General features: G+C 43.1%; 2 protein-coding genes across 5 annotated transcripts in view; one reads left to right on the forward strand and one right to left on the reverse strand.

The window, feature by feature from the left end:
• trmt1 (tRNA methyltransferase 1) overlaps positions 1–257 on the reverse strand; it is a 35,882-nt gene extending 35,625 nt beyond the window's left edge. For both annotated transcript variants that reach the window (XR_004897201.1, XM_031288767.2), the window contains exon 1: positions 32–257. The gene's annotated coding sequence lies outside the window, so the exon portion shown is untranslated. The remainder of the gene's footprint in view (positions 1–31) is intronic.
• Positions 258–4,962: 4,705 nt separating this feature from the next.
• nacc1b (nucleus accumbens associated 1, BEN and BTB (POZ) domain containing b) lies at positions 4,963–22,705 on the forward strand. 3 transcript variants are annotated; one of them, XM_031288772.2, is made up of 8 exons: positions 4,963–5,123; positions 12,812–12,962; positions 14,365–14,607; positions 15,235–15,456; positions 17,695–18,166; positions 20,055–20,352; positions 20,873–20,970; positions 21,215–22,705. In XM_031288772.2, the coding sequence occupies exons 2-8, from the start codon at positions 12,837–12,839 to the stop codon at positions 21,541–21,543; spliced, it is 1,788 nt and encodes a 595-aa protein (XP_031144632.1). In that variant the 5' UTR covers positions 4,963–5,123; positions 12,812–12,836; the 3' UTR covers positions 21,544–22,705. The 3 variants fall into 3 exon arrangements, with proteins under 3 accessions (XP_031144632.1, XP_031144634.1, XP_031144633.1); XM_031288774.2 differs by having other exon boundaries at positions 17,698–18,166; XM_031288773.2 differs by lacking the exon at positions 4,963–5,123 and adding an exon at positions 5,939–6,515.
• The last annotated feature ends 2,311 nt before the right edge of the window (positions 22,706–25,016 follow it).

Genomic DNA, 25,016 nt, shown 5'->3' on the forward strand with positions numbered 1-25,016 from the left:
CTATAAGCTAAACCTTGTAAACATGACTTACCTGTGACACCTCCTTCAAGGCGGACACTTCTTTTCTAAATTGTCAAGGGAGGGTTAATATAAAGGCGATATAGTCTTGCAGTGAGTGAAAACTCCTCGCTGCTACACATACGGCTTGGTTAGTTACTCTCACGTTAGCACATGGAGGTAGCCATGTTTGGAGAGTCTCTACGGGAACCCGCGAGGTCAGTAAAAGAGTTGCGAAAGCGCTGCCGCCTGCCGCGCCAGCAGTGCGAGACGGTGTAATGTAAGGACAAGAGCGTCGATGTCAGCCGCTGCGCACACACTGGCCTACTTTCCCCAGCAGTGAACATGTAAGGAGACTGGAAAACACGTCAGGCATGCGTTCATGAATAATCTAATTTAATCGCATCACCTGAATTTGAATTTGGTGATGCATTCAGATGAAAAGACTAAACGTAGCCTATGGATTAACCAAAATAACCCACCCCTATGATGTGAGGATGAACTGCCTTAGAGAGAAAATAAAGTCAATGCAGGTCAGCGCTGAGCGGCTGGGAACAGTAAAATGAATTTAGGTCGTTTATGGCATGAGTGTACAAGGCTGTTTAAGGACAATAAATAGGCTATAGGCTATTAGCCTATGTGTTGCTTTGCCCTTTAAACCTTCTACCAGGTGTTGTCATACATGGACAAAGTGTATTGAAAAAGGGGAAACTGCCCTTATTTGATATGAATTGTGTTCTTTAATGTGCAAACATTTATGTTTAGCTTTAGGTTAATCATCTGCTGAACTATTCTAATTCCTTACTATCAGATTGCTCAAATAAGTCCCTTAAGACTCTCCAACTGATCCAGAATGCTGCAGCGCGTGTTCTGACAAGAACTAAGAAAATAGATCATATTTCTCCTGTATTAGCTTTTCTGCATTGGCTTCCTGTAAAATCCAGGATTGAATTTAAAATCCTTCTCCTGACCTACAAAGCTCTAAATGGTCAAGCACCATCATATCTTGAAGAGCTCATAGTACCTTATTGTCCCACTAGAGCACTGCGCTCCCAGAATGCAGAGCTACTTTTGGTTCCTAGAGTCTCTAAACATAGAATGGGAGCCAGAGCCTTCAGCTATCAGGCTCCTCTCCTGTGGAACCAGCGCCCAGTCTAGGTTCGGGATGCAGATACCGTCACCACATTTAAGAGTAAACTTAAAACTCTCCTCTTTGATAAAGCTTATAGTTAGGGAGTGAGAAGTTGCAGCGTTCGCCTAGACCGGTGAGGGAGGGTGTATAGCTCCAGACACAGCACCCCTTCTCTTCTCTGCTTCTCTTCATAGTCGTCAGATTCATATGCCAACCCTTATAGAACTGGCTCAGGTTTGCCTTGCACCAGCTCTTATTTATGCTGTTATAGTTTTAGACTGCCGGGGGACTTCCTTTGACACAGTGAGCTCCTCTCTCCTCTCTCTTTCCATCTGTGTGCATCCATGTCCCAGAAATGCTTGTTACTAACCTAGCTCTGGAGAGCTTATTCCCTGGAGTCCTGTTTTTTTCGCCCAGCAGTTTTCCTTGGATTAGGGTGGCACCTAAATCATGGTTGCAGCTGTCGCCGTGGTCCTGCTCCGCGCTCTGCTATGCCTTGCTACACCCGGCCACACTCTGCAGTGCCCTGCTACGCCCTGTTACATCCTGCTATGCCCTGCAGTGCCCTGCTACACCCTAGAGCTTAGATCTGGCCCAAAAAATCAAGCCCGACCCAACCCGAGCCTGTGCACGTTGTGTCCGAGACCAGCCCGGCCCGACACATTAACTGGAATTATGAGCCCAAGCCGTCTTTCAACCCGACACTTTTTTAATACGTGGGCCGTTATAACTGACGTTCTCAACTACAATTCAGAGTTGTTTGAACTCAACGCATTTCTCTGTGAGGGCTTGCTTCGCCCTCATGATGGGAGAAGTAACAAAAGAGGACGTTGAAGGCTGACTATCATCTTTTCTGCCACGGCGAGCCTGCTTCATGTGTCTGTTCATCATCCAAGTCCCCGTTTTATTTGCTGTCATAGGCGAGCAGCGTGCCGCACTTAGCCTAATGCACTCGACAAAGCCGACACATATGTTGTCACTGCCCACGACTTGTTTAAAATGGTTCCATACCTCCGACTTTCCTCCACTGCAGTCCAACTTGTGTAAATTTTTGGACACATTTGTTACTTTGGCCTAAATATAGCCTATATAGATGATATTTCTGATTATGGCATAGCTTGCTCCCCACTCAATTAGGCTAATAAAGTAATGATTAAAAAAAACACAAATGCTTGATCAAGGGCCCGGCCTGAGGATAGTGGTGGAAAATAACGGCCCGAAAGTCAGGCCGGGCTCGGGTCGGGCTCGGGACGAGAATCTAAACTCTACTACACCCTGTAACGCCCTGCAGTGCCCTGCTACGCCATGAACTACTACAACTACTATTCATAGTTCCATTATCTTTTTTGTGACTATTATTGCTACTGTTCATCACACCCCCAACCGGCATCGTCAGAGCCTGGGTCTGTCTGAGGTTTCTCCCTAAAAGGAAGTTTTTTCTCGCCACTGTCACACTAAATGCTTGCCCTTGGGGGAATTACTGGAATTGTTGGGTCTTTGTAAATTATAGTGTGTGGTCTAGACCTACTCTATCTGTAAAGTGTCTTGAGATAACTCTTGTTATGATTTGATACTATAAATAAAATTTAAATTGAATTGAAATGAATGTACAGGTGTACATTTCAATGTTATGTGATCTTAACACCAGTGGTGTAACATGTACTCATAGGTTATTGACTTAAAATGTTGATACTTCACTTGAATATTTTCCTTTTATGCAACGTTGTACTTTTATTCCACCACATTTAAGAGGCAAATATTAGCCTATACTTTATACTCAACTACCCTGCATTTATTTGACAGCGTTAACTTACATATTCATATTTTACATACAGAACATATGATCATGTTTAAAAACAAAATATGATGTATTGTTACTGATTAAACTACCCCGAAGTTTGTCAAACAATATGAGCTTTACGTTGATCTGCTACATTAATATGATGCTGCCTGACAATAAATAGCAATAAAGCTAACACAACTCAACAGCCAATCTTGCCTGCATAATGAATTTGGTATTTCAACATTTTGCTGATAATAACATTCTGTACTTCAACTAGGCTTCTTAATTGATCCCATATAAGTTAATTCCTGAAAAAAGCATTTCAGAGAGTTGGCTATATCTGAAATAAAATGTGAAGAATCAAAATAGCCTAATTAAAAAGAGAGACCTTTCATTAAAAAAAAGACATTTAAGGGTGGTGGTGTGGATGTTGGGGGACTAAAATCATGGCTGCAGCAGCTCTGCTTGTAATTGAGTGTTTGTACAATGTGCTGCTATACTTTTACCTGATAAAAACACTTCTATCACTGCCTCACAATAAGTAGGCTTATGTCTGTGTAATAAATGCATGACCACACTGAAAAACAATTAGGTCACATGTACTGTCATATCATCCACCATCACGCTGTTTTATTTAGTAGCCTAGTTTGCACCAATTTCCCACGAAATAGGACATGGATGACAGTGGGTGAAAAAACAATCTGCCTCTCTACTGTATGCACACACGCCTGAACATCTGGATGGGGGCGCTGTGACAATAAATGCCCAGAGAGCGTGGCGCTATACATCTGACACGGGAGAATTATAGAGTTAATAGTATTTGGCATGACAGAGAGAGAGAGCGAGGAGCGCAGTGCCGTGCCTGAATGCAGTCTCATCCTGTTTAGTATTCACTGTGCGCAGCGCCTTGAGGCCCCGGAGGGCTCACCTGCCCGGAGTCTAGACGCACTATCACACACATTAAGACAACGGGATCGAACCGGCGGCACCCGGCTCTACGGTCCGGTTCCACCACCCAAGGGAGAGGACAGCCCGGTGAGTAGTGAGAGTGGATCGAGTGGGTGGACTTGTGGGTGGGGCTCAGACAGTCGGGTCGGCTGGGGACGCTTCCTGTCTACCTGCCTGCAGCGGCGCGTGGGCTCAGACTTGTAATCAGTTACTCCCTCAAGTGTAATCCCATTACTTCTAGTTTTAGGAGTTGTATTGTTAGGCTTATTTATGGCTATACGCGTTACATTAGATGGACATTAAAGACATCATTTCTATCCTCTTTTTAAACTGGATTCAAAATAAAATAGCTCATCTAAAAATGAAATTAAATACCATAAATAAAAAAATCAAAATAACCCAATATAATATATATTATTATTATTACATTTATATCGCTTTTGTTGTGACTGCATGGTAAAAACACTAGGCTATTTCAAGTTCACTAAAGTCGACTTTTCTGCCATTACTCATCCAAAATCATATGCCAAGTTATTTTAAGTAATGCTGAGGAAAACACATTTAATATGGAGGTGAGCCTAATTTTCCTTTAGCCATTCTATTTAAGGGCTGTGATGACAACTATGGATTCAACCACCCAGGTGAACTCATCTTTTACTTTGGTTCACATTGTTACACTGGCAAAGCTGTATTTAGGCTGGCTGGCATGAAGTAGGCTATCACCAGATATGTGCATAGTTTAAATTGGGGGAAAATAATAGTTTTTATGGGGGGGAAGTTTAAGGTCTCGGAATAGGATAATAATTGAACCTATTGGATGGGAAGCAGTCCAATTACTGTAGCCTACAGGTGCAGTGTTAATTCGTTGCAGCACTGGCAAAAGTAATGAAACGATGCAGAAGCCTCCCCATCTGTCTGTCTGTCTACCTGTCAATATAGCCGATCGGTAGCTCTGCGATCTGTCTGCAGCCCCTTGGAGAGTTATACCAAAAAAAAAAAAACCCCGCTCTGCTCTCCTGCGTCCCCCTCCTCGATAGCTCTGCGCTCTTCTCCCCCGCCCCGCATGTGTGAGTGCGTGCGTGCCCCCACGCGCGCACGTGTATGTGTGTGTATATGCATGAATTGTGTGCGTGCTCAGGCTGCTGGTTCACAGTTTACAGTCACAATGAATGGCTGCCTGAAGCGAGGCGGAGGGAGACACTAGACTGCTTATTCTGCGCTGACCCTCCATTGAAACACTTTCCAGCGGGATACAGCCAAGGGGTGAGTTGAGCACGGCGGGTCACCGAGGACAACGGTTCGGACTCGAGCAGGCGAGACGGGTCAGTCAGTTATCCGAGCCCCGAATTGTTTGTGTACGTGTGTGTGTGTGTGTGTGTGTGTGTGTGTGTGTGTGTGTGTGTGTGGGGTGGTGCTTGGTTTCTTGAATTTGGATGGCTGAATTTACAGTAGCCCTAGAGGGGTGGTAACGTTATGGTCTGCGGCGGTGTGTTGAAGTGGGGGTTAAGCTGTTGTTATTTTATTGTTTTGTTAGGGGATAGGGGTGGTAAAGTTGTGCTAGCTATTATGGGGGATGGGCTCATGGGGACAGACCAAACTTTAACCACTTCACCGGCTTCACTCATTCCTCGCCGCGGGCTGTCCCCCCCTTTCCCTTGGTGAGTGACTTGATTCCTCCGCTCTTTTTTCTCCTGCATTCCTGAACTTTCTCTAAAACTATTGCTACTTGTTTGGGGAGGGGAATGCATGTTTTCTGCTTAACGTGCTTAATTGAAAAGCAGTCGTTGATTAGTCCAATATCACGATGTCCTGTCGGTAAACGGGTTAAGATTTTACAGCCAACCCTCTACTTTCCTTCCCTCCTCTCCTCTCTCGCCATGCCGGATCCTTCCGTCTGTCTCGCCCACAGTTGCAGTGCATTTGTGTCCCGGGATGACCTGTTGATGTCGGCTATAAAGATGGAGTACCAGTATCGCTTACCGCTATAGATCCCACTCTCCTCTTCGACAGAAAAAAAACGTTAACGCATAAATGTTCACATCGGAGTTAAGCCAAGTGAACGAAGCCTTTGTAGCGTAGGTACTGAGTCAAATCTTGGTGGAGATTTAATAAATTATTTATTCGCTGTGATATATCATAAGCGACATTTTGGAGGGGAACAACGCGTGTTTGTCCCGTATCGGTAGCTGCCATTCGGCCGGAGGAGGAGGAGGAGGAGGAGGAGGGAACTCGGTCTAAACGGACATCACACCGCGCTGGCACGGGAAGAGGGGAGACGGGGAGAGCGCTAAACTGCTGAATATTTTATCCCCTCGACTATTTTTGTGACAGCTTTCGTGCACCCGGTTGCTCTGACGATAAACGTGTGCGTGTTGGGAGAGAGTTGAAACCGGGGTAGGCATACAAGGTAAAGAAGAAGAGCTCCCTTTTTGTCCCTTTTCCGCTGCCGCCCCCTCACTCCCTCCACTAAACGCACGCACACACCGGCCCGGGCCAGCCGAGGACTCCCAAATCCTACCGGGCATCGAGGCTGGCACACGGCGGGGCACCGAGAGCTCTCTGCCCGCTCTGACTGCCCTGCTGCCCCGCTGGTGGCGGGCTCTTTTCCTCCCCGAGGCGTCTACCGGCGAGACATCGGCTCTGCCAGTCTTTCATGTGAGATTTAATTGATGTATAATTAATGTGGATAAATACAAATTCGTTTTTGAAGTTTCAGCTCTAGTCGTGCTCAAGGGAGGCTACACTATAGCCACATTTTGGTGCCTGTTTACCCACGAGTGTCGGCAAATACAGCATTTTCAGCCTTGAATGTCTTCAAACCAACGGCCACACACGACTAGAATGCATTACATGTTATTTAAAGGCATGTTTGTGAATTATATACATAGGTGACGTGTTTTAATAATGTAAGTGTTAGCCTTAGCTTTAGCTTGCTACTTGCTAACAGGCCACCTTTAACCTCCCTAAAACCAGGAAACTGAATATGATTAGGTTGTGATTGATGTTGATATCACATGCTTGTGTTAGTGTTGACTCAAATTTGCGTGGATTGATTATATGCAAGCAAGCTGACTGCGGTGATCAAGTTACTTTTTTTGGCATGTTTGCATAAAGTAAACTAGAGTTTTGCACTGGAGATGAACTTTACAAGTTGTAGAGGACACACACACAGACACGCACAGTTTAGCATAAAGTCAGAGCATATAATGGGGCTCATGGGGACTGCAGGGCAAGGGTCAAGTGGTGTGAATAAACTTCCCTTTATGTTTCCTGGAAGTTGTTGTGACCTCTCTGACCCGTGACGAGGGAAAGGTGGGTGGTAGGATGTCCTTGGTTGACATCTCAATGCTCCACAGTGTGTCAAAATGAAATGAGTCAAGCAGTTTACTCGGCTGAAAGAAAAAGTTTGCTTTTAGGCTTTCAGGGTTAGGGTTATTTTCAAGTTGAATCACAAATCCTGGCAGCTTATTGCGAATATCAGCTTAACCATATCATTTTCTGTTCTGCTACCTTTTTTGTTCTTGAGGGGAGACTTTCTTCACACAAATGCTTTGTCTCAGCAACTGCCTGCTTATTATTCACATGATTGCACATATCTACACCTGGAAACCACCACAGACATCTGCTATTGGTCGCTGAGAAGCTCCACCGGGACACTTTGTCGTTTACATTGCTCGCTCAAGGCCATGAACAGTGCAGATGTTAGGTCGCAAGCAGTGCAGATCATGCATTTTTAGTACTTGGAGTTTTCCAAGCCAGTCCACAGGTCAAAACCAGCAATTTTTCATCTTAATCCTGCTGCCCTATCAGCACACTTAGGTACTGTAACCTGTTTGGATGAGACAGAAATCCACGTTACCATTAGGATCATGATATACTAAATAAAAGTAGGAGTAATGTATGTAAACAAATCCTAGATGAGACCCAAAATGCATGGAGAACGTATCCCTCTGAGCCACTTCAGTTGAATCATAATTATGACATTAGTGCCATGCATATTGATTTCTTTAAATGGACACACACTGTCAAAGCACAATAATGTGCCAAGGAGTTATGTCAAAACATTATTGATTTTAACAAAATAAGTAGTAGAAAACTAAACTGTAATTTATACACTCAGGCGCTAATGGTGTTTTGACATGATGGTAATATTATTCAGATCAAATTGTACAAAGTGTTCCCAATCCAATAAGCAGTCTGAAATCTTAATTGTTTTTTGTCCAGAATGTGGCTGCCCAATTAATTAAGCTTAATAATATTGTTATGGCAGTTTATGCAATTAAGAGCCTACTCATACTAATATTAACATTCAGGAAATGTTTAAGTATCTTTTTCCAACTGATTAGCTTGCTGCGGTTGTAGGCAGTAGTCCAGAGTTTTCAATTATTAGCCATATATTTAAAAAATAAAATAAACTGTTCATATAGTATATATCAAATTGTCATGCTCTGCTCTTTTCTCGTAGCCCACTGGCCTTCTTAGTATGCATATATCTGTCAAAATTAATGAGTTGCTATAAACTTAAAAATTAATTATGATGATTAATGCTGATGGCCCTTTTTATTCTCAGTGCTGCCCTTATGTAGGCGTTAGACTGGCGCTCAGGACTGCTTTATCTCACTTTTTCAACCTTTATTTATCAACTGGGGTAGGTTTGCTGAGCATGCATGCTACAGTACCCTGCTTCACTCACATTCACACCTGGAAGCTTCCTACAACCATTATCTTTTTGCAAGGAGCAGCTCCACTAAAAGAGTTGAAATTGACTTCAGATGCTCTTAGACTAAGTCCATAGTGTTGGTGTAAGTTGTGAAATAGTTGTAATGACTTGTTTTGGTAATCTTACTATCCCGAGACCGGCCTTGTCTATGTTTCCCAGGTGGATTTTTTTTACAAAGTGAACTATGTTATGATTCATACTGAATATGAGGTTGTGAAGTAAGTTTTTGCAACTAGAGGCAATGTCATGATGTTACATGCCTAGTTCAGATAACATAAAAGGTGTCGCCACCTACAGATCAACAAAGGCTTAAGGGATTGCTGCACTACTGTATACTGACTCTGGAACTTTTAGAAATAACACATCTGGATGTGTAGAAATCAACATCTGTACCTCTTCCCCCTCAACCTTGGCGTGAAATGGTGGCTCTCCAAATAGCCCGTACTGTTTGACGCAATAACAACAAAAGTTAAAACAAAAGATTTTACTTGACTGATCAAATGTTTTTGTGGCAGAGCTGAAAATTGCTCAGTCAAGTCATATATACTTGGCATGTTAAAACAGAAGAAAGAAAATATACCAACGAACACTGCTAGTTGTCTTTATTTTGTTTAGTTTTGCCCTATTATCCCCAATCTGGAATATCCAACTCCCTTCAAATAGTTGCATCCTGAATCCTGGGTCTCTGTGAATTTTTCCCCTGGGCCACCTTTACCAAACTTTAGTGATCAAATGCGTTTTAGTGTACATTTTTCCTCGACGAGCCTTGCTCAGGAACACCTGGGTGGTAGCTGTTGAAGAGCCATTCCCTTAGGGTTTTCTTTTATTTAATGAATGATTGGTGCAGGGATTTAAACTTCTTCATGTTTCTCAAAGATGTAGTTGGTCGAGACATTTTTTTGTCTCTTTGTCTCAAGGCTATTTCCAGTCTTGGTTTCATCAGTAGGTTATTTTTTTTTTGTTGATTTTCATAATATTTAAGGCCAGTTGTGCTCTGAGTGGATGGCATTTTCCAGCTGTGGAGGTTTACCATCCTATTTAAACTCAAATTCAAGTTGGCCTTGGTTTTGGTGCAGGCTGTCCTAAGTTCTCCTGTACTAAGAGCAGTCCCAACAGCTATTCAGTCAGGTTTAACTAAATTAACACCCTCTGATGCACAGCTTGTCAGCAACTGTTTTCATTCCACTTATGGTAAAGTTCACACTACACGACTTTCAAAGTCGTCCGATCTCTGTTGGAGTGTAGTCATGTGTTGTCTAGGTGCAATTACAACTTTATTCCGTGTGAGATATCTGGAATGCGTCTGCAATGCACCGGCACCACACAAATTGCACTTAAGCGACGCTTTGGGGGCGGTGAGCCTAAAGCCAATTTGCCTTTGAACTTTTGTCGGGGAGCTCCAAAAAACTGTTGGAGAGTTGAAAATCAGGGTAAAAGTTGTGTAGTGGGAACTGGGCACACGTTGCTATACAGTTTCCTATGAGGGGGGGGGCTACATTTTGTGGCTGTAAGCTCTGATCAGTCTGACTTTTATGGCATTATTTCTTACTCAGCATTTTTTCATTGCACATTTTTTTTGTCTGACTTGTAATACACAATTTTTGCTGACTACACAAGCACTACATAATATCAATTAATGAATCAGAATTCTGCCTTAATGAAGGGGAACATGAATGTTATTTTGCAAACACAATTGTTTGCCTAAACAATTGGACATGTTTGGGTATTTTATCTGTTTGTGTAAATTAATAATACATTTTTATGATCGTAACACTGTAGTGCAGAAATGAGTCGATTAAACAGTTAGGCCTAATCATGGCACTGTCTTGGAACAAGACTATGTTTTGTTGTATGCAAGTGTAATGAAAATGGTGAATTGAATTAGTTGATCACAAAATATATACTTTTTTTAATGTAATTTATTAAATCAAAATGTTTAGCCTCTAGCCTAAAGAAATAAATAAGAATGTGTAGGCTCCAGCCTCTTCATTATGAGGATTTGCAGTTTTGTTCTACCTCATATCATTACACTCTGAATCCCTTTGGGCTTTTTAACGGTTATGCGGGCAAAATAAGCACTTGGCAGTGGACACTTTGGGCTCTTGGAAGTTGCATTGGGCATTGAGTATGCAATCAGTCATATAATAATGGAGATATTAACTGATAATGAAAGTCATCTGTTTCAGCCTGAGCGGTATATACAGTAGCTGATGATTGTTTGTATCTTTTTCTGTAGACCAGCGCTTGAAAGATGAAAGATATATTTTTGTACATGAACTCTTAAATTTGCGGGCACTGGTAAAGCTATAATTTTACTGAGAAATAGTTTGACAACTGTTTATAAACTGTAGACTGCTGTATTTTAGCGAGCCATTCAAAATCTCCCTTGAGCCTCGGATCAGTTGCGACCGAGACATTGACTAACAATAAACCACACCGTTCTAGAAATCCTCCGTATTTGAAGAGATATCCGATCCTGAATGTTTTTTTTTTCTCATCATCATGAAGTTTGTCCTTTTGTCCAGTCAGTCAAGCAGACCACAAGAAGTTAGTCTGACGCTGCAGCTCAGCGGGAGTTGAGACAGTCCCTGCATTACCGTTACGTGTCGGATCAAAAGTTTGAAATAAAATTTTTGTTGACCTCTTACTGCATCAGTTTGCATTCTCCCCAGCATTTTGTGCGGAGAAGCAGAGGTGATGTAGCTAAAGCAGCCTGTTGCAAAGGTCACTGGGTCTCGTCTGCGAGTCTTCCTCCCAGTGGAGGAACAGGCCTAATCACTATCATATTGTTTCCTATTAGTGGTTTGTTTTTGGGTTGTAGCCAGGGGTGTGGAAGCTCAACATCATCTAATCAGAACCAGCTACTGGCCAAATACTGGTGCCTGTCCTCTAAAGCTCGTGTACACAGTCGTTCACATGGAGGTCATGCTCTTGTATTAAATGTTTGTTCAGTAGACAAGTGATTCACCTTTTTGTTCATCATACTTGGCATTAGGGGTAGGGGGAAAAATGCAAAATCGTATGTATCGTGATTCTTTTGCCTAGAACTGATATTTTCTATTTATTAATTTTTTTACCAATGATTCACCTAAATATCTTCTGTTTATAAGGTACTGCTGATGGCGACTACATCATATCCGTTTTCTGACTGAAAGCAGAAAATGCAGAAAATACATGTTATGTAGGCTACTTCTTTACAAATGAAATAAATGACTGACGTGCATTCATTTTAGAAAATAAATCATTTTCATAAATGTCTCATGACACATTGTTGCTAGAAGTGTATTATTTAACTTTAGTTTTTGTTGTCTTTCTGTTAAACAAGGAATAGACAATCACCATTCTCAATACTATCGATTCGCAGCGCTTCTAGAAATGCAATACATGAGAATCGCAATACAAATCCAATCGTATCGTGAAAGAATCAAATCAGGGCAAAAGCACATCGTCCCGGCCCTGCTATGTATACATTATGTATTTATAAACAAAAATAAAGGGTCCACTCAAAGTGACGCTTCCAGTCTTGAGCAAAAAATGATTTCAAAGATAGATTTCTTTTATTTTCTATTAGAAGCCGTTTCCTCCTTTTTGTTGATCACGTTTCTTTGTTGGATGGTGAAGAAGATGAGTGGAATAGATGAGTTATGTAAGAGGCTGTGTTTTGACTGAGAAGGAGCGACGAGAAAATAACAAAGTAGGCCAAAAACCAACCAAACAGTTTATTAACTGTGAATTAGATGTAATGAAATGAGGTTAGAAAAAAAGAGAAAGATGGCTTATATAACTGTCGCTGGTGGCCCGGAATTCTCTTTCATTTGGAAGTTAGAGTTTCGAATCAAAGTTGTTTACCAAATACTTAATTCATTAATCATCATACACTTCACTTACCCTGTTTCTATATTTCAAGTCTCTTTCCTCCTCATTTGTCTTTTTTTGCCTTTTGTGCATCTTCCAGTCCATCTTCCTGTTATTCTTGTCTCATTACTCCTTTCTTCACTGTTCTTCTCCTGTCCTGCTACCTCATTCTGTTCTATTTTCCTCACCGCGTCTCTGTCACTCCATTTACCCCTTTCCTCACGCTCCTCCTCACCTTCCCTTCAATCATCTACACGTCCCCATCGTCCCTTCATCTATTCCTCCTTCCCTCCGCGCGTCGCCCTCTTCTCTCCTACATCCCATCTGTCCAATCCGGCTATCTTTACTCCAACTTCTACCTTTCTGTTTCCTGCAGACCCTGTGGTGCTGGGCAGAGCGTTATGGCTCAGACGCTGCAGATGGCGATCCCTAACTTTGGCAACAACATCCTGGAGTGTCTGAACGAACAGCGGCTGCAGGGCCTCTACTGTGATGTCTCCGTGGTCGTCAAGGGACACGCCTTCAAGGTCCAAACTTTTTTTTTTTTTTTTTCTTACCTATTCCAACCTAGTAAAATGTAGAGTGTGGTCTAGACCTGCTCTATCTGTAAAGTGTTTGTGAGTGTGTGAAATGACATCTGCTATGATTTGATACTATAAAAGAATTGAATTGAATCGAACCTGTTCAAGGAATGGCAATTTACAGCCAAAATTAAATAAAAAGTTCACCTGGGAGCTGCACAGTGATTTGCCTAAAGAACTACTGTACTTCATTTGTATTTATTTCTTCGGTGAAAGAACTTTGTATTGCTCATGTTACCTGCTAAGTAACGAGATTATAGAGGTCTCAAAACATTATATATTATATATATATATATTAGTTTTTTTCAAAAGAAATAAAGGAGCGGCCAAAGTAGAATTGGAATCAAAACTGAAAAAGCTGAAAAAGAATGAAAACAATGCACAAGTGTGCATTGTTTTCATTCTTTTTCTTTCTGTGTTAAAACGACATATGTGGGAAGGGTTTTTGGTTTTCATTTCAATTGTTCATGGCGCTGGAGGATTGACTGTGAGGGCTGCAGTAAGGTTAAAATAGCTTCCCAGTGAAGATATTGATACTATTTTGGTCAAAATCAATTGGTAAGAGAGGGGAAATATGACCCAGGTCAAAAACTGCCAGAGCCCTGCTTTAAATAATTTCTCTTCCTGAGCTCCCTCTGGCCACCTGGCCACCTCTGGGAAATACATCTTTGGCTTTGCCACTGTTCAATATAATGTCAATCAAACTGTAAACATGGTGGAGATGAAGCCAGTCTTCCACTGGGCCTACATGTTGTTTGGGTTTTCTACTGTTGCGGTCCGACAAAGTGCTGCCGCGAGGGACTAAACACTGAGAGATGCTTAAACAGACTGTGACGCGCTCAAGCTTGTATTGCAATGATTTATTCCTCCACACGTAAAATACAGCTGGCACTGCAGTTACCAAATGTAAAGTTACTTTGTGAGTCGAAATAAGTGCGTTAGTGCGGCGGTCAACAGAAAGGATTTCGCTCCCCGGCTCACCCCCCCTCTCTCTGTCAAAGCCCAAAAAACCAACAGGTGAACAGGTGAAAGCAAACAAATATGCTATCACTTCCGCTCAAACCGCCATGAAAACGCCCACCACCTACAATATAAGTGCACAACACAATAATCAACAAACAACATAAATGAGACCATAAAAAAACATACAATATGTGGCTCCTACAACTTCCTCATACGTAACTATGCACACAAGCAAGTGCAAACCATTTAATCAGTGAAATATATTTGGTTGTTTAAATTTACCCAGATCAAGCTGTGATATTCACATTGCGTGGATTTCAATCATAATCGACATATAGGCCTATTTACACCCCAGTTTCTTTTTTCCTGCTGTTTACCCCGCCAGGCCCACCGTGCGGTCCTGGCAGCCAGCAGCTCGTACTTCCGGGATCTTTTCAACGCCGGGGGGAAGAGCTCGGTGGTGGAGCTGCCCCCGGCGGTGCAGCCGCAGAGCTTCCAGCAGATCCTGGCCTTCTGCTACACAGGACGCCTCAGCATGAACGTTGGAGACCAGTTCCTGCTCATGTACACCGCTGGCTTCCTCCAGATCCAGCAGATCATGGAGAAAGGCACAGAGTTTTTCCTCAAGGTAACCTGCTAATGAAGCATTCATAAACAAAGATTTAAGAGTTGAATATTAACATGGAAATGTTTCTATAGATATAAGAATCATTTGAATAATTTTGATATAATGCTATAGATGAACCTGGCATGAATAAAATAGCCTTTTTTTATGTGCTGCTGCCACCCATTGCACCCGTTGTGTGTGACATTATGCATGTCATTATGTTGTCATGGGGGTGTCTGTTTTTGTATACACATTATTTTGACTCCGGAGTAATTGAGACACTGACACGACAGGTACCGTCTATAGTAGCAGATGATCTGATTAGATTTGGAGTGCCTTGCTGCATACATCTACATATTAACGAGGAAAAACTGATTTTCTTGAAAGTACCTTAACACCACCAGACACAAAGTTAGTGTAATACCAGCTATGTGTGTATGTGATGTATGGTAAGAAAAAATGACTTATTTGCTACTGCAGGATGTGTCAAGTTGGTCTTCCTGTTTAGTATGGGTAATAATACAGTTTTAAACCTGCGTAAACATTAAATGATGGCATGCTATGTATTATATATACATGTATATTTACATAGGTCGCGATATCAATGAAATTAAACTTTCATCCTTCTTTATATCGCCACGCCTCCAGGTCTCATCTCCGAGCTGTGACTCCCAGGGTCTCCACACCGAGGAGACCCCACCCTCCGAGCCTCAGAGCCCCGTCACTCAAACAATGGGGGGTGGCGGAGTCGGCGTCGTCGCCCCGGCCGCGGGGCGGCCCGCCTCTTGTCTGACGCCCCTCCCCCTGGTGTCCAAGGTGAAGACGGAACAGATGGCCTCCACACCTCAGCCCACCCCGCAGCCGCAGCAGGTAGGCTCTCCCCGATCATCTTCAAACAAGCAAAGTGTTGCACTGTTACTGATGTAATTAACAGCACCTAGACTTTGAATTATGCAAAGTAGTCCGGCCAAATTAAAAAAATCATCATTAACGTCATTTGAAACGGCCCATTGGGAGTTGGTGTCTCTTTGAGTTTCAGATTTGAAAAGGCTTTGATTTAGCCTGACGTGGTCATACTCAGATTCTAGTCAGACTGTGAGTCTGATGCTGCTCCATTGGGCTGTGATTATGGGGTGTGTTTCAACCAAACTAGGAAAGAAAATGCCTCTGCACTCAATTGGATAGACCTACAACCAATCAGAGCAACGGAGTATGTGACGTATGTTGATCCATCGGGGCCAGCTGATACTGAACTTTTGCCGAATCCCGTAGGAAGGACGGCAAAAACATCTTTCTGATCGAAAAAAATGCCTTGATCGTGGTTCTCTGTTCCTCTTTTAAAATGAATGCGCTGTCGATGTCTTCTATAACAGACGCGATGGCGGAATCTACACATCTCAATTCTCCAGCGGCAGCCATCTTTGTTGTAAACAAATTCAACCCAAGCGCTCTTTGGCGACGTGGTTGATTACGTCACTGTTGATCATCTGTCCATCATCGTATAAATCCCACCCTGACAATTTGATTGGTCCAAACAGCTCTGGTTCGAACGTAGTTGCTCCACAACGGATCAAGTCCAGACCGAACTTCCCGACCTCAAATGTTGTGGGCGGGGCTAAGTTCGGCTGGCATCCAGGCTAGCTTTGATTGACTTTCAAAGGGCAGAAAAAACATCTGCTTGCTGAAAAGCTCATTTAAAAAACATCTATATTTTTTGACAAATCACGTGACCTGAAAGTTGTTTCTGAACTATGGCAAAAAATTGCATTCAGTCAACCGCTTTATAAGAGCTTTAACTTGTATTGTACATGTGTTGAGGAGCCTTAATATTTAGAGAGGAGTATGGTTTTGTTTTTATCATATTACCATCCATATAAATGAGCTGTGGGTGTCAAAGGAGCACATACTGTAGTGAGCCAACTGTTTGTCTCACTACATTTATTGTCGGGGGCGACAGTAGTTCAGTCCGTGGGGACTTGGCTTGGGAACCGGAGGGTCGCCAGTCAAGTCCATGCACGGACCAAGTACCGAGTGTGTACTGGTAGCTGGTAGCTGATGCCAGTTAGCCTCCTGGGATGCAGAAGTGTCCTTGAGCAAGGCACCAAACCTACAACTGCTCGTGGCGCCATCCTGTGAGGCAGCCCCCTCGCTCTGACATCTTTCCATACATAATGCATGTGTATCGGTCCTGTTTGTGCATGTGGGTCTGTTTGTGTGTGTTTAGACCTGTACCTTCCAGGAACTACTTTTACCAGCCTACAGCGCATAGTTTGGTTTTCATCGCAGTGTCATATTCACTTATTAACATACTCTTGACGTTTCAAATCAAATGTCAGGTTGAAACTCGCTCACTCACTTGTGACAACAGACAAATAGTCATTGTATTGTTGTATCACTTATACAGTGCTATTGCAAATATGGACAGCTGTACACGTGCATTTGTTATGACTACATTACTCCTGGTCAAAAACTAGTGAGTTGACAACTTTGCTAACAGCCAAACATCAAGGAAGTTCAACAACACAAGTCATAGCAACATAGTAATATTACTTACAATTCCAACAGCGAGACGGTCGGCTCGGCGTCCGTCTTGCAGCCTTTTATATCTGTGTATATATATATATATATATATATAGCTGTCCAAAGCTCCTGTGCTAGCAGTGTAAACACCAACACTCCCCCAGGTGTAATTTCTTATTGTGCTGTGTTTGGGACGTTTCTGGGCGTCAACCTCTATAAAAACGTAGCAACCAGGTGTCACATCGCAAGCACGCATCCAAGAGGAAGCTATGATAATGGCGGACAGAGCGCCAAAAAAATAAATAAAGCCAATATAGAGAGACTAAACGGCGAGCGGACAAAAGTTCAGAAACAACTGGGGGTCATTGAGCCGGGGAGGAGGGGCCAACTTTGAATGTTGTGTTTACAAACTGAGGCCGACAAGTCTCACTATTTCTGCCTTTACGCTGGGAAGCCATATCAAGGACGTTTAGCTGTCTAAATGATCTTAATCTCTTCATTATTACCGTTTGCGTTTAAAATTGTCGTTTTATATTTGTTGATGAAGAGGTGAAGATGAATAACCAGTGTTTCTCTCTCCCCCCTCAGCTGGAGGGCTCTCCCTACTCGGTGGTCTGCACCCCCGTGGCCAAGCGGCTGTGGGAGGGGGGCAACCGTGACAGCGGAGGGGGGTCTGGAGGGGGCGGGGGAGGTGGGATGAGGAAGGCCGCACGCTACTCTTCCTCCTCCTCTTCGTCCTCCTCCTCCAACAATGCTACCCAGGATGCCTCTGGGCGGGGACCTGCAGCCAATGCTGCTATGATGGGCGGCGGTGGCATTGCCACTTCCATGGGAGGAGCCGGACTCAACAGTAACCATAACAACAACAACAATAACAACAACGGCGGGACCCCTGAAGGCACAAGCCCGGGCACACTGAGCATGTACACCAGCGACTCGCCGATCAGTTACCACGACGATGAGGAAGAGGACGACGTAGCGGATGAGAGCGCTGAAGAGCAGTACAGACAGATCTGCAACATGTACACCATGTACAGCATGCTGAACGCTGGAGCAGCAGGTAAGCTCCGACAGCAGACTTAGGGCCCTATTGTAGCGATCTAACCGCACGGCGTGAAGCGCCCGGCGCAGGTGCGTTTAGGGCGTGTTCAAATCCACTTCTGCTAGTTTGATGGTGGAAAAAAGGGTCCGTGCGCTGGGCGCATGGTTCAAAAGGGATGTATTTAGTGTCTTCATTAATCATAGGTGTGTTTTGGGCGTAACATGCAATAAACCAATCAGACTGTCATCTCCCATTCCTTTTAAAAGCCAGGCGCGTTTGTACCTTGGCGCATTGCTATTATGATGGCGGATTTGCACCGTAATATATTAATTTGTAATCTTCTGCATGTTTGTGTGCTGCTGCGCTTCCCTGTGTGTGTAACAAGCATAGTGTGCACGCGCTGTGCATAAGCCTAGGCGCATTTTACTAATTTGCTGTTAAAATAACGTCAAAATGAAATGCTGCATTATTGACTTTAGACCAGGTTTTTATTAGTTAATGGCGCGATCACTTCCCGCTGCCTCAAGATAGCAATACGCCCAGAATGCCCCTGAACACACCTCCCTGTAAGACCAGCACGCCCATGGGCGCACAGATGGGCGCAGGTGCATTTGCTATTTAAACGACGCGGGCGCTAGACGGGAAATTGACAACTGCGTCGGTCTTAGACTAGCAAAGACACTTGCAAGATACAGCCCCTAAAAGCGTGAGTTAATTTCGAGGTTACCGCGTTTTTCATGTAAATCTAACGTCTTTGTCTTCTGATCTGTAACTCTTGCTGTAGAGTGTTTACAAGTTCCAGTCCTGTAAAGCTTGTTTATCCAAACTTCTCAGGAGTGGAGAATGTTGAGGAGAATGAAATGTTCAAAAACATTGAAACCACTAAAGGGTGTGGATCATGCCTCAAGCTTATGAATTGTTTATAGTTTATTTAATCAAAAAGACGATCAGATAGTTGTTTGGTGTTAAATATTCAAAACACTGACAATTATACAAACTAAAATGTATCCAAAATACGCGAGAAATGTGAACAGTATCATCAGGTTTAAAGTTCAAGGGCCAAGGGTCTGGGGGGGCTTTTTTAGGTCTAAGGTCCAGGATTGATTTCAAAATATGGGGGAAAAAAAAGACCTTCGCCTGGATCCACATGTGTGTCCCAAGACCTGAACTGAATCATCAGAGGGTTCGGCACCCAACTGGATTCATATTCTCTAATTCGGACCTACTAAAATAAGAATAAAAAGACTTCAGAAAGTGCACTAAATGGTTTTATGTGTGAATGGAGGCAAAGAAGCACGCACTGCAAAGTGGAGTGTGATTGCTGCTGTGCTGTAATCCTTTCAGCATACACTTTAGAGTGAATTAGCTCACTTATATTATGGTTACAATTACAGCACGGAGGTTTTCTTCCTCTAATGAATGTTCATAGAGCAGAAGTTAGCAGGGCTTAGGGTCAGGCAGGGGGCTAAGGGTTAGGTCTTTTTACTGTTAAAACATTTTGCTTAGCTCACTATCAGTGTATGAATTCATAATAATTTAATTTGTGCTGAACTGCCGAACGTGTGCACTTTTGATTTTATGTGCACAGTCTAGCCAGTCAAAAGTATTCCCCTAGAACATGATGTAATTAACCGTTTATTAGCTATAATAGTACTTGGAGAATTAGTTAACAGTGTGAAAGCCATTATTTAAGTATAAACAACCACAATCTTTTTAAAATGTTAGACTATTTTATTTAGGCAACATTTTTTTGAATGGCTGCTTTTAACATTTGAGAAGATTGGCATCTTTTCCTTGTTTCTATTCTTCAAAGTAAGGCTTTGTATCCGCCCTGAACCTCCGGCAGTGGTAAAGTAACATTTCAAATGATAGCCAGCCATAACTGTACATCATCCTCCCTCCTCAGTGGTCGGGGAGCGGGTGGAGGCTCTTCCCGACTTGGCCCCAGACTCAGGCGGCGGGCGGGGGGGCAGAGGGGCGCGGTCCCGGCAGGACCTGGCGTCGCTGCCCGCCGAGCTCATCAGCCAGATCGGGAACCGCTGCCACCCGAAGATGTACGAGGAGGGCGACCCGGCCGAGAAGCTGGAGCTGGTGAGCGGAACCTCCGTGTTCATCTCCCGCGCCCAGCTCATGAACTGCCACGTCAGCGCCGGCACCCGCCACAAAGTGCTGCTCAGACGCCTGCTGGCCGCATTCTTCGACAGGTCAGTGTTCAACGCGTTACACATACCAAACATTTGGTTTGTCAAATGTAGTAAGGACAGTGGGTGTGTGGGATAGACTAAATAACAAAGACAGAGCATTGTATGAGCTGCTTTGAATCACAGACTGCAGGCTGTGAACTAGACTACAATAGGAGTCAACCCACTTTTTGGCATTGAATCAAATTTTCTTATCAACCTACTGACCTTTGAAAATGTGGATTTTGAAAACACTGTGTGTCTCAGTATGTACCACAGCACGTCTTTTAGTTACCTTAACATCTCTCCATGTGGGGGCGGCCTCTAGCTCACCCAGTAGAGCGTGCGCCCCACGTAGGCTGAGTCCTTTGCTGCGTGTCATCACCTCTCACTCTCTCCCCACCCTTTCCTGTCTATCCACTGTCACTATCGAATGAAGGAAAAAGCCCTAAAAAAAAAAAAAATAAATAAAAATAAAAAAAAGATTATTTTATGTGCACCTTTTTTTTTTATATCCATTGTGTTTTGATTTGCCCTTGCTCAGGAGCACTCTTGCTAACAGCTGTGGAACTGGCATCCGCTCTTCAACCAACGACCCGAGTCGTAAACCCCTTGACAACAGAGTGCTGCACGCTGTCAAATGTGAGTCACGCGCACACACACACACACACACACACACACACACACACACACACACACACACACACACACAGTTTTTAATACTATGAATACTGTAAGTTACATCTCAGTGTCCGCATGCAAAGTTGCCCTTTGTAGCTTTGAAATGTACATTTAAGACTCCTCACCGCCCGTTCCTTTTCTTCTTTTGCCTTTGGTGTTGCCCCGGGGTTTCTTTCTTCATCTTTCTCTCTTTTCCGTCCTCCAGTCTACTGCCAGAACTTTGCGCCGAGCTTCAAGGAGAGCGAGATGAATGCCATCGCGGCCGACATGTGCACCAACGCCCGCCGCGTCGTCCGCAAGAGCTGGATCCCCAAGCTCAAACTGCTGATGGCCGACAGCGACGCCTACTCCGCCTTCCTGGCCGACAGTGTAAAGATGGAGGCCGACGCACTGGGGGCAGAGCAAGGATTTGACCCCGCCTCCCTGGAAGCGGTGGCAGCGGCGGCCGCCGCCAACCATAGTGAGGCGGGAGGCGGAGCCACGCAAGCAGACACCCTCCATGGGGCGGCAGGAGACGGCAGCACTTTGTTTTGAGTGAGTGAACGGACAGATAGATGAGTGGACAGATTGATGGAGGGAGGGATGGCATTCCTCTGGGGGGCGATGAGTAGAGAACGGTGGCCACTGTGGTCCTGATGACGGCTGTCACTCCTCCCCTAGCTGCCATGTGTTTTGGGGATCTATTTCTTCTTTTACACCTCTATTGGTCAGTTTGTTCTGCTCTCCCTCCTTCGTTTGTCCACATTTCTGTCTCTCTCGACAGCCCAGAATGCCTCACCTTGGGTTGTTCCTCCTTCCTTTTCTGTTGGAGAGAGGTGGAAAGACAGAAAGGAAAGGTAGCAGAGAGAAGAGGTGTCTCCCCTCCCCCCTCCTCCCCCCCTCTCCCCACACACCTCTCCATTCCTCTGCAACCTTTCAATACCTTTGTTTCAGCCTTTATTTTTTTCTGTTTTTAAAAGTGTGTACTGTCACTAAGGCCCTTTTCTTAGCATAATCAATCATAGACATTCCCTGGGGTGGGGGGAGGGGTAATCCTGTTTGGAGAAAGTGATATTTCCTTCCCCAAACTCCGGTAACACTGTTGTTTTGATATTGAATGTATGCGTGGTGGCAAAGCATCCGAACGCGTTGTAAGTTAGTGGAGGTTGAGTGAGCTTGTACAGAGCCCTTTTTTGTATTTTCTTTGTTTTTTGCTTTGCCTTATTTCATCTGGACGGCCAGATGAAAGCTCCTCTGAGAGCGCGGGATTGATGAGGTCAGGGGTTGATATGAATATTGATATGTACATTGCCATGGTTTATGGGAAACTGACCCACTACGTCTTTAGAGAGCTGCTGGTGAGTTCTGACGGACCATGTTGTGGCAGATGGGGGGGTGGAACTAATATTTGCTTGACAAAAAAAACCTTTCCCCCTTCAACCTCCACCACTTTCTGACCCTAAAATGTAAAAAAAAAAAAGACTATTACAGTTTTACTTTTTTGTGTTTAAATTCTCAATCCTTTTTTTTTTTTTTGTGTGTGTAATTTTTGCCAAGCCTCCTGAGGGAAAGGAAACTTGTTACTGATGATTGTCAAAGAGTTTGCGCGTGATAAATGCACTGTGTTATTTCCTGCGGTATGAGTACAATCAAATTAAGTTTTTGTACGTATCAGAAAGAGAAGAGGGGTGGTTTTATTTAAAAAAAAAAAAAAAAAATGCATAAAAGAAAAAATGCAAGCTGAAATCCAATTAATATCTCTGGTTATCATCCAATTTTTTTTTTTAAGTCCTAAGGAAAGTCAAAAAATATCCAAAAGCGAGAGTGTGCGTGTGTGTGTGTGAGGATACAGCAGCTATATTCTTTTGTTTTCAGCTCATGTTTCAATTGTTTTCCCTTAGAATATCCGCAGCCATGCCAGTTAGCAGAACAAGTTTTCTCAGGCTCTGCTGCCTGGATGCGTGCTCGCCTGGCACGGACAAAGGTGCTAATTCAGGCATTGGTACATTGCTGGGAATACAGCTCTGTATGTGTAGGTGTGTGTTTGAATGGGCCGCACAGTTTTGTGCACGCGCTGCAGCAGCAGAGAGAGCGCGGGAGGCCAGACGGTGTGTTTTCACACACGCTTGGTCGATTCATTCACCCATCGCTGTGGTGAGCACTCACACGCTAATACGCATTTCGGGGCTGTCAGACGCATCAGCTACAGTACACCAGAGCAGCATGGGAATTAAAGGGGAATTACACCGAAGCAGAGCTGATGTTCGTCACATGTAAGCGCTCCCCTTATATTTTTGTGCTTAATGAGGCTACATTAGATCTGATGGAAAAGGTAAACCGTCACTGCGCTGGCTGGGAGTTCTGTTTGTTGGTTTGACAGTTAATTTCCTGGCTTCATGTGAGGTATTTAGAATTATAAAAAAGAAAGCTGCTAAATGGAAATCACAGAAGAATGTAGGCGTAGAGACAACCCTGAAAGTCATATTGCAGTCATATTCGAAGAAAAAAAAAAAAAGCATTTAGAAAAATGTACCTCCAGAATCCACAATACAGCTGAATACACCCATCAGCTCAACCATGGAGAGGGCTTTTTCCTTTTGTTCAATTTGAGGTTGAATACAGGGGCTCCAGGGGAACGTTTTGATTTAGTGCCACTGATATTTTGGTCCCTTAATACCATTGTTGTGTTTCAAATGGATATTCAAATCCTCTTTACACCAGATTATTATATATATTATTACAGTTTAAGTTTGACCTCAGTTACGGCCTTTAAATCATAAAAAACAATCGCTGACAATCAATGTAAAAGCAGTAGTGTGAATCCCACGGAAGCAAAGTTAGCCAACTGTAAATGTGTGTACTCTTTTTTATAGTGTTAACAGATTACTATGTGCAGCCCCGAAGTTTTCTATCTTAGAATTCAACACAGCAGGGTAAAAAAAAAAGAAGAATAGTTTCTCCATGTATCCAACGTAATTGATGGCAGATTCAAACAAATTTAAAAAAAAATTTCCCGGCTAACGTCAGGGCAGAAGTGGACTGATTTGTGTTGATTACATCCAGGGCACAAAAAGATGGTTTGAGCCCGACCGATAAAGGATTTTTAAGGTCGATATCGATACAAATATTTGGTGACTTAAAAATCTGATATTCCGATATATATTTAAAAAAAATAATAATCCAGAAACGTGTAACAAAACATAAACAGATTAGTTATTTGCAGTTATTTATGAGTCCTCACTAAAATAATATGATAATGCAGTTTAAAAATAAACTTGTTTGTTTTATTGTCAGAACAGAACAGAGGAACATCAAAATATATTAAAGTTCTGATAAATAAAATGTATAAAAATACAAACTTAAGATATGAAACTTAAAGTCCTTTGAACAAAAACGCAATAAAAAAAAAAAAAATAATAAATCAAAGTTACCAGACTTGATTGACATAGACTTGGTAAGCTTCATAAATATAACTTTGAACAAGACTGGAAAAAAATAAAAATAAACAAGCGTGTTAACACTCATAACATGGTAGAAGGGTGTTTCGTCCGTTTTTATTTAATTTTTTAAATATTTATTTATCGGCCATTATAAATGCCGATAGTTTGGACAATGCCTAATATCGGCCAATAATATCGGCCTGCTGATATATCGGTCGGGCTCTAGTTTCCTCACACCAAAGTGAGACAACTCACTATTTTGTGCATTTTGTTCACAGTGTGGACAAGTCAAGACTGAGACAAGAGTCGTGACTGTCGTGAAGTCTCTAAATTGTCATGTCAGGCAGTTATTGGTCCCCCGTTGCACGAAAGAAATTTAGATTTAATCCCTTGCATCATTTTAAATTTTGTACAGGGATGTCGATAATGTTGGAAGTCAAGTTTATGTGCTCAGCTAGAGTTGAAATGAATGATGGCATGGAAGGCACAGAATCATATTCAGTACAAGACCGTATCAGATCCATGCACCCATCAGTAGGATTGGGCACCGAGAACCGATTCCAACTTGGAATCGTTTAAAGAATTACT

This window comes from Sander lucioperca, chromosome 4 (assembly GCF_008315115.2).
Source record: "Sander lucioperca isolate FBNREF2018 chromosome 4, SLUC_FBN_1.2, whole genome shotgun sequence".
Lineage (NCBI taxonomy): Eukaryota > Metazoa > Chordata > Actinopteri > Perciformes > Percidae > Sander > Sander lucioperca.

Excerpts from the sequence above, each read along its gene's own strand:
- nacc1b (XM_031288772.2), top strand. The coding sequence starts at position 12,837 with ATGGCTCAGACGCTGCAGATGGCGATCCCTAACTTTGGCAACAACATC. Across the intron at positions 12,963-14,364 it reads TCAAGGGACACGCCTTCAAG|GCCCACCGTGCGGTCCTGGC; the intron begins GTCCAAACTTTT and ends TTACCCCGCCAG. Across the intron at positions 14,608-15,234 it reads GCACAGAGTTTTTCCTCAAG|GTCTCATCTCCGAGCTGTGA; the intron begins GTAACCTGCTAA and ends CCACGCCTCCAG.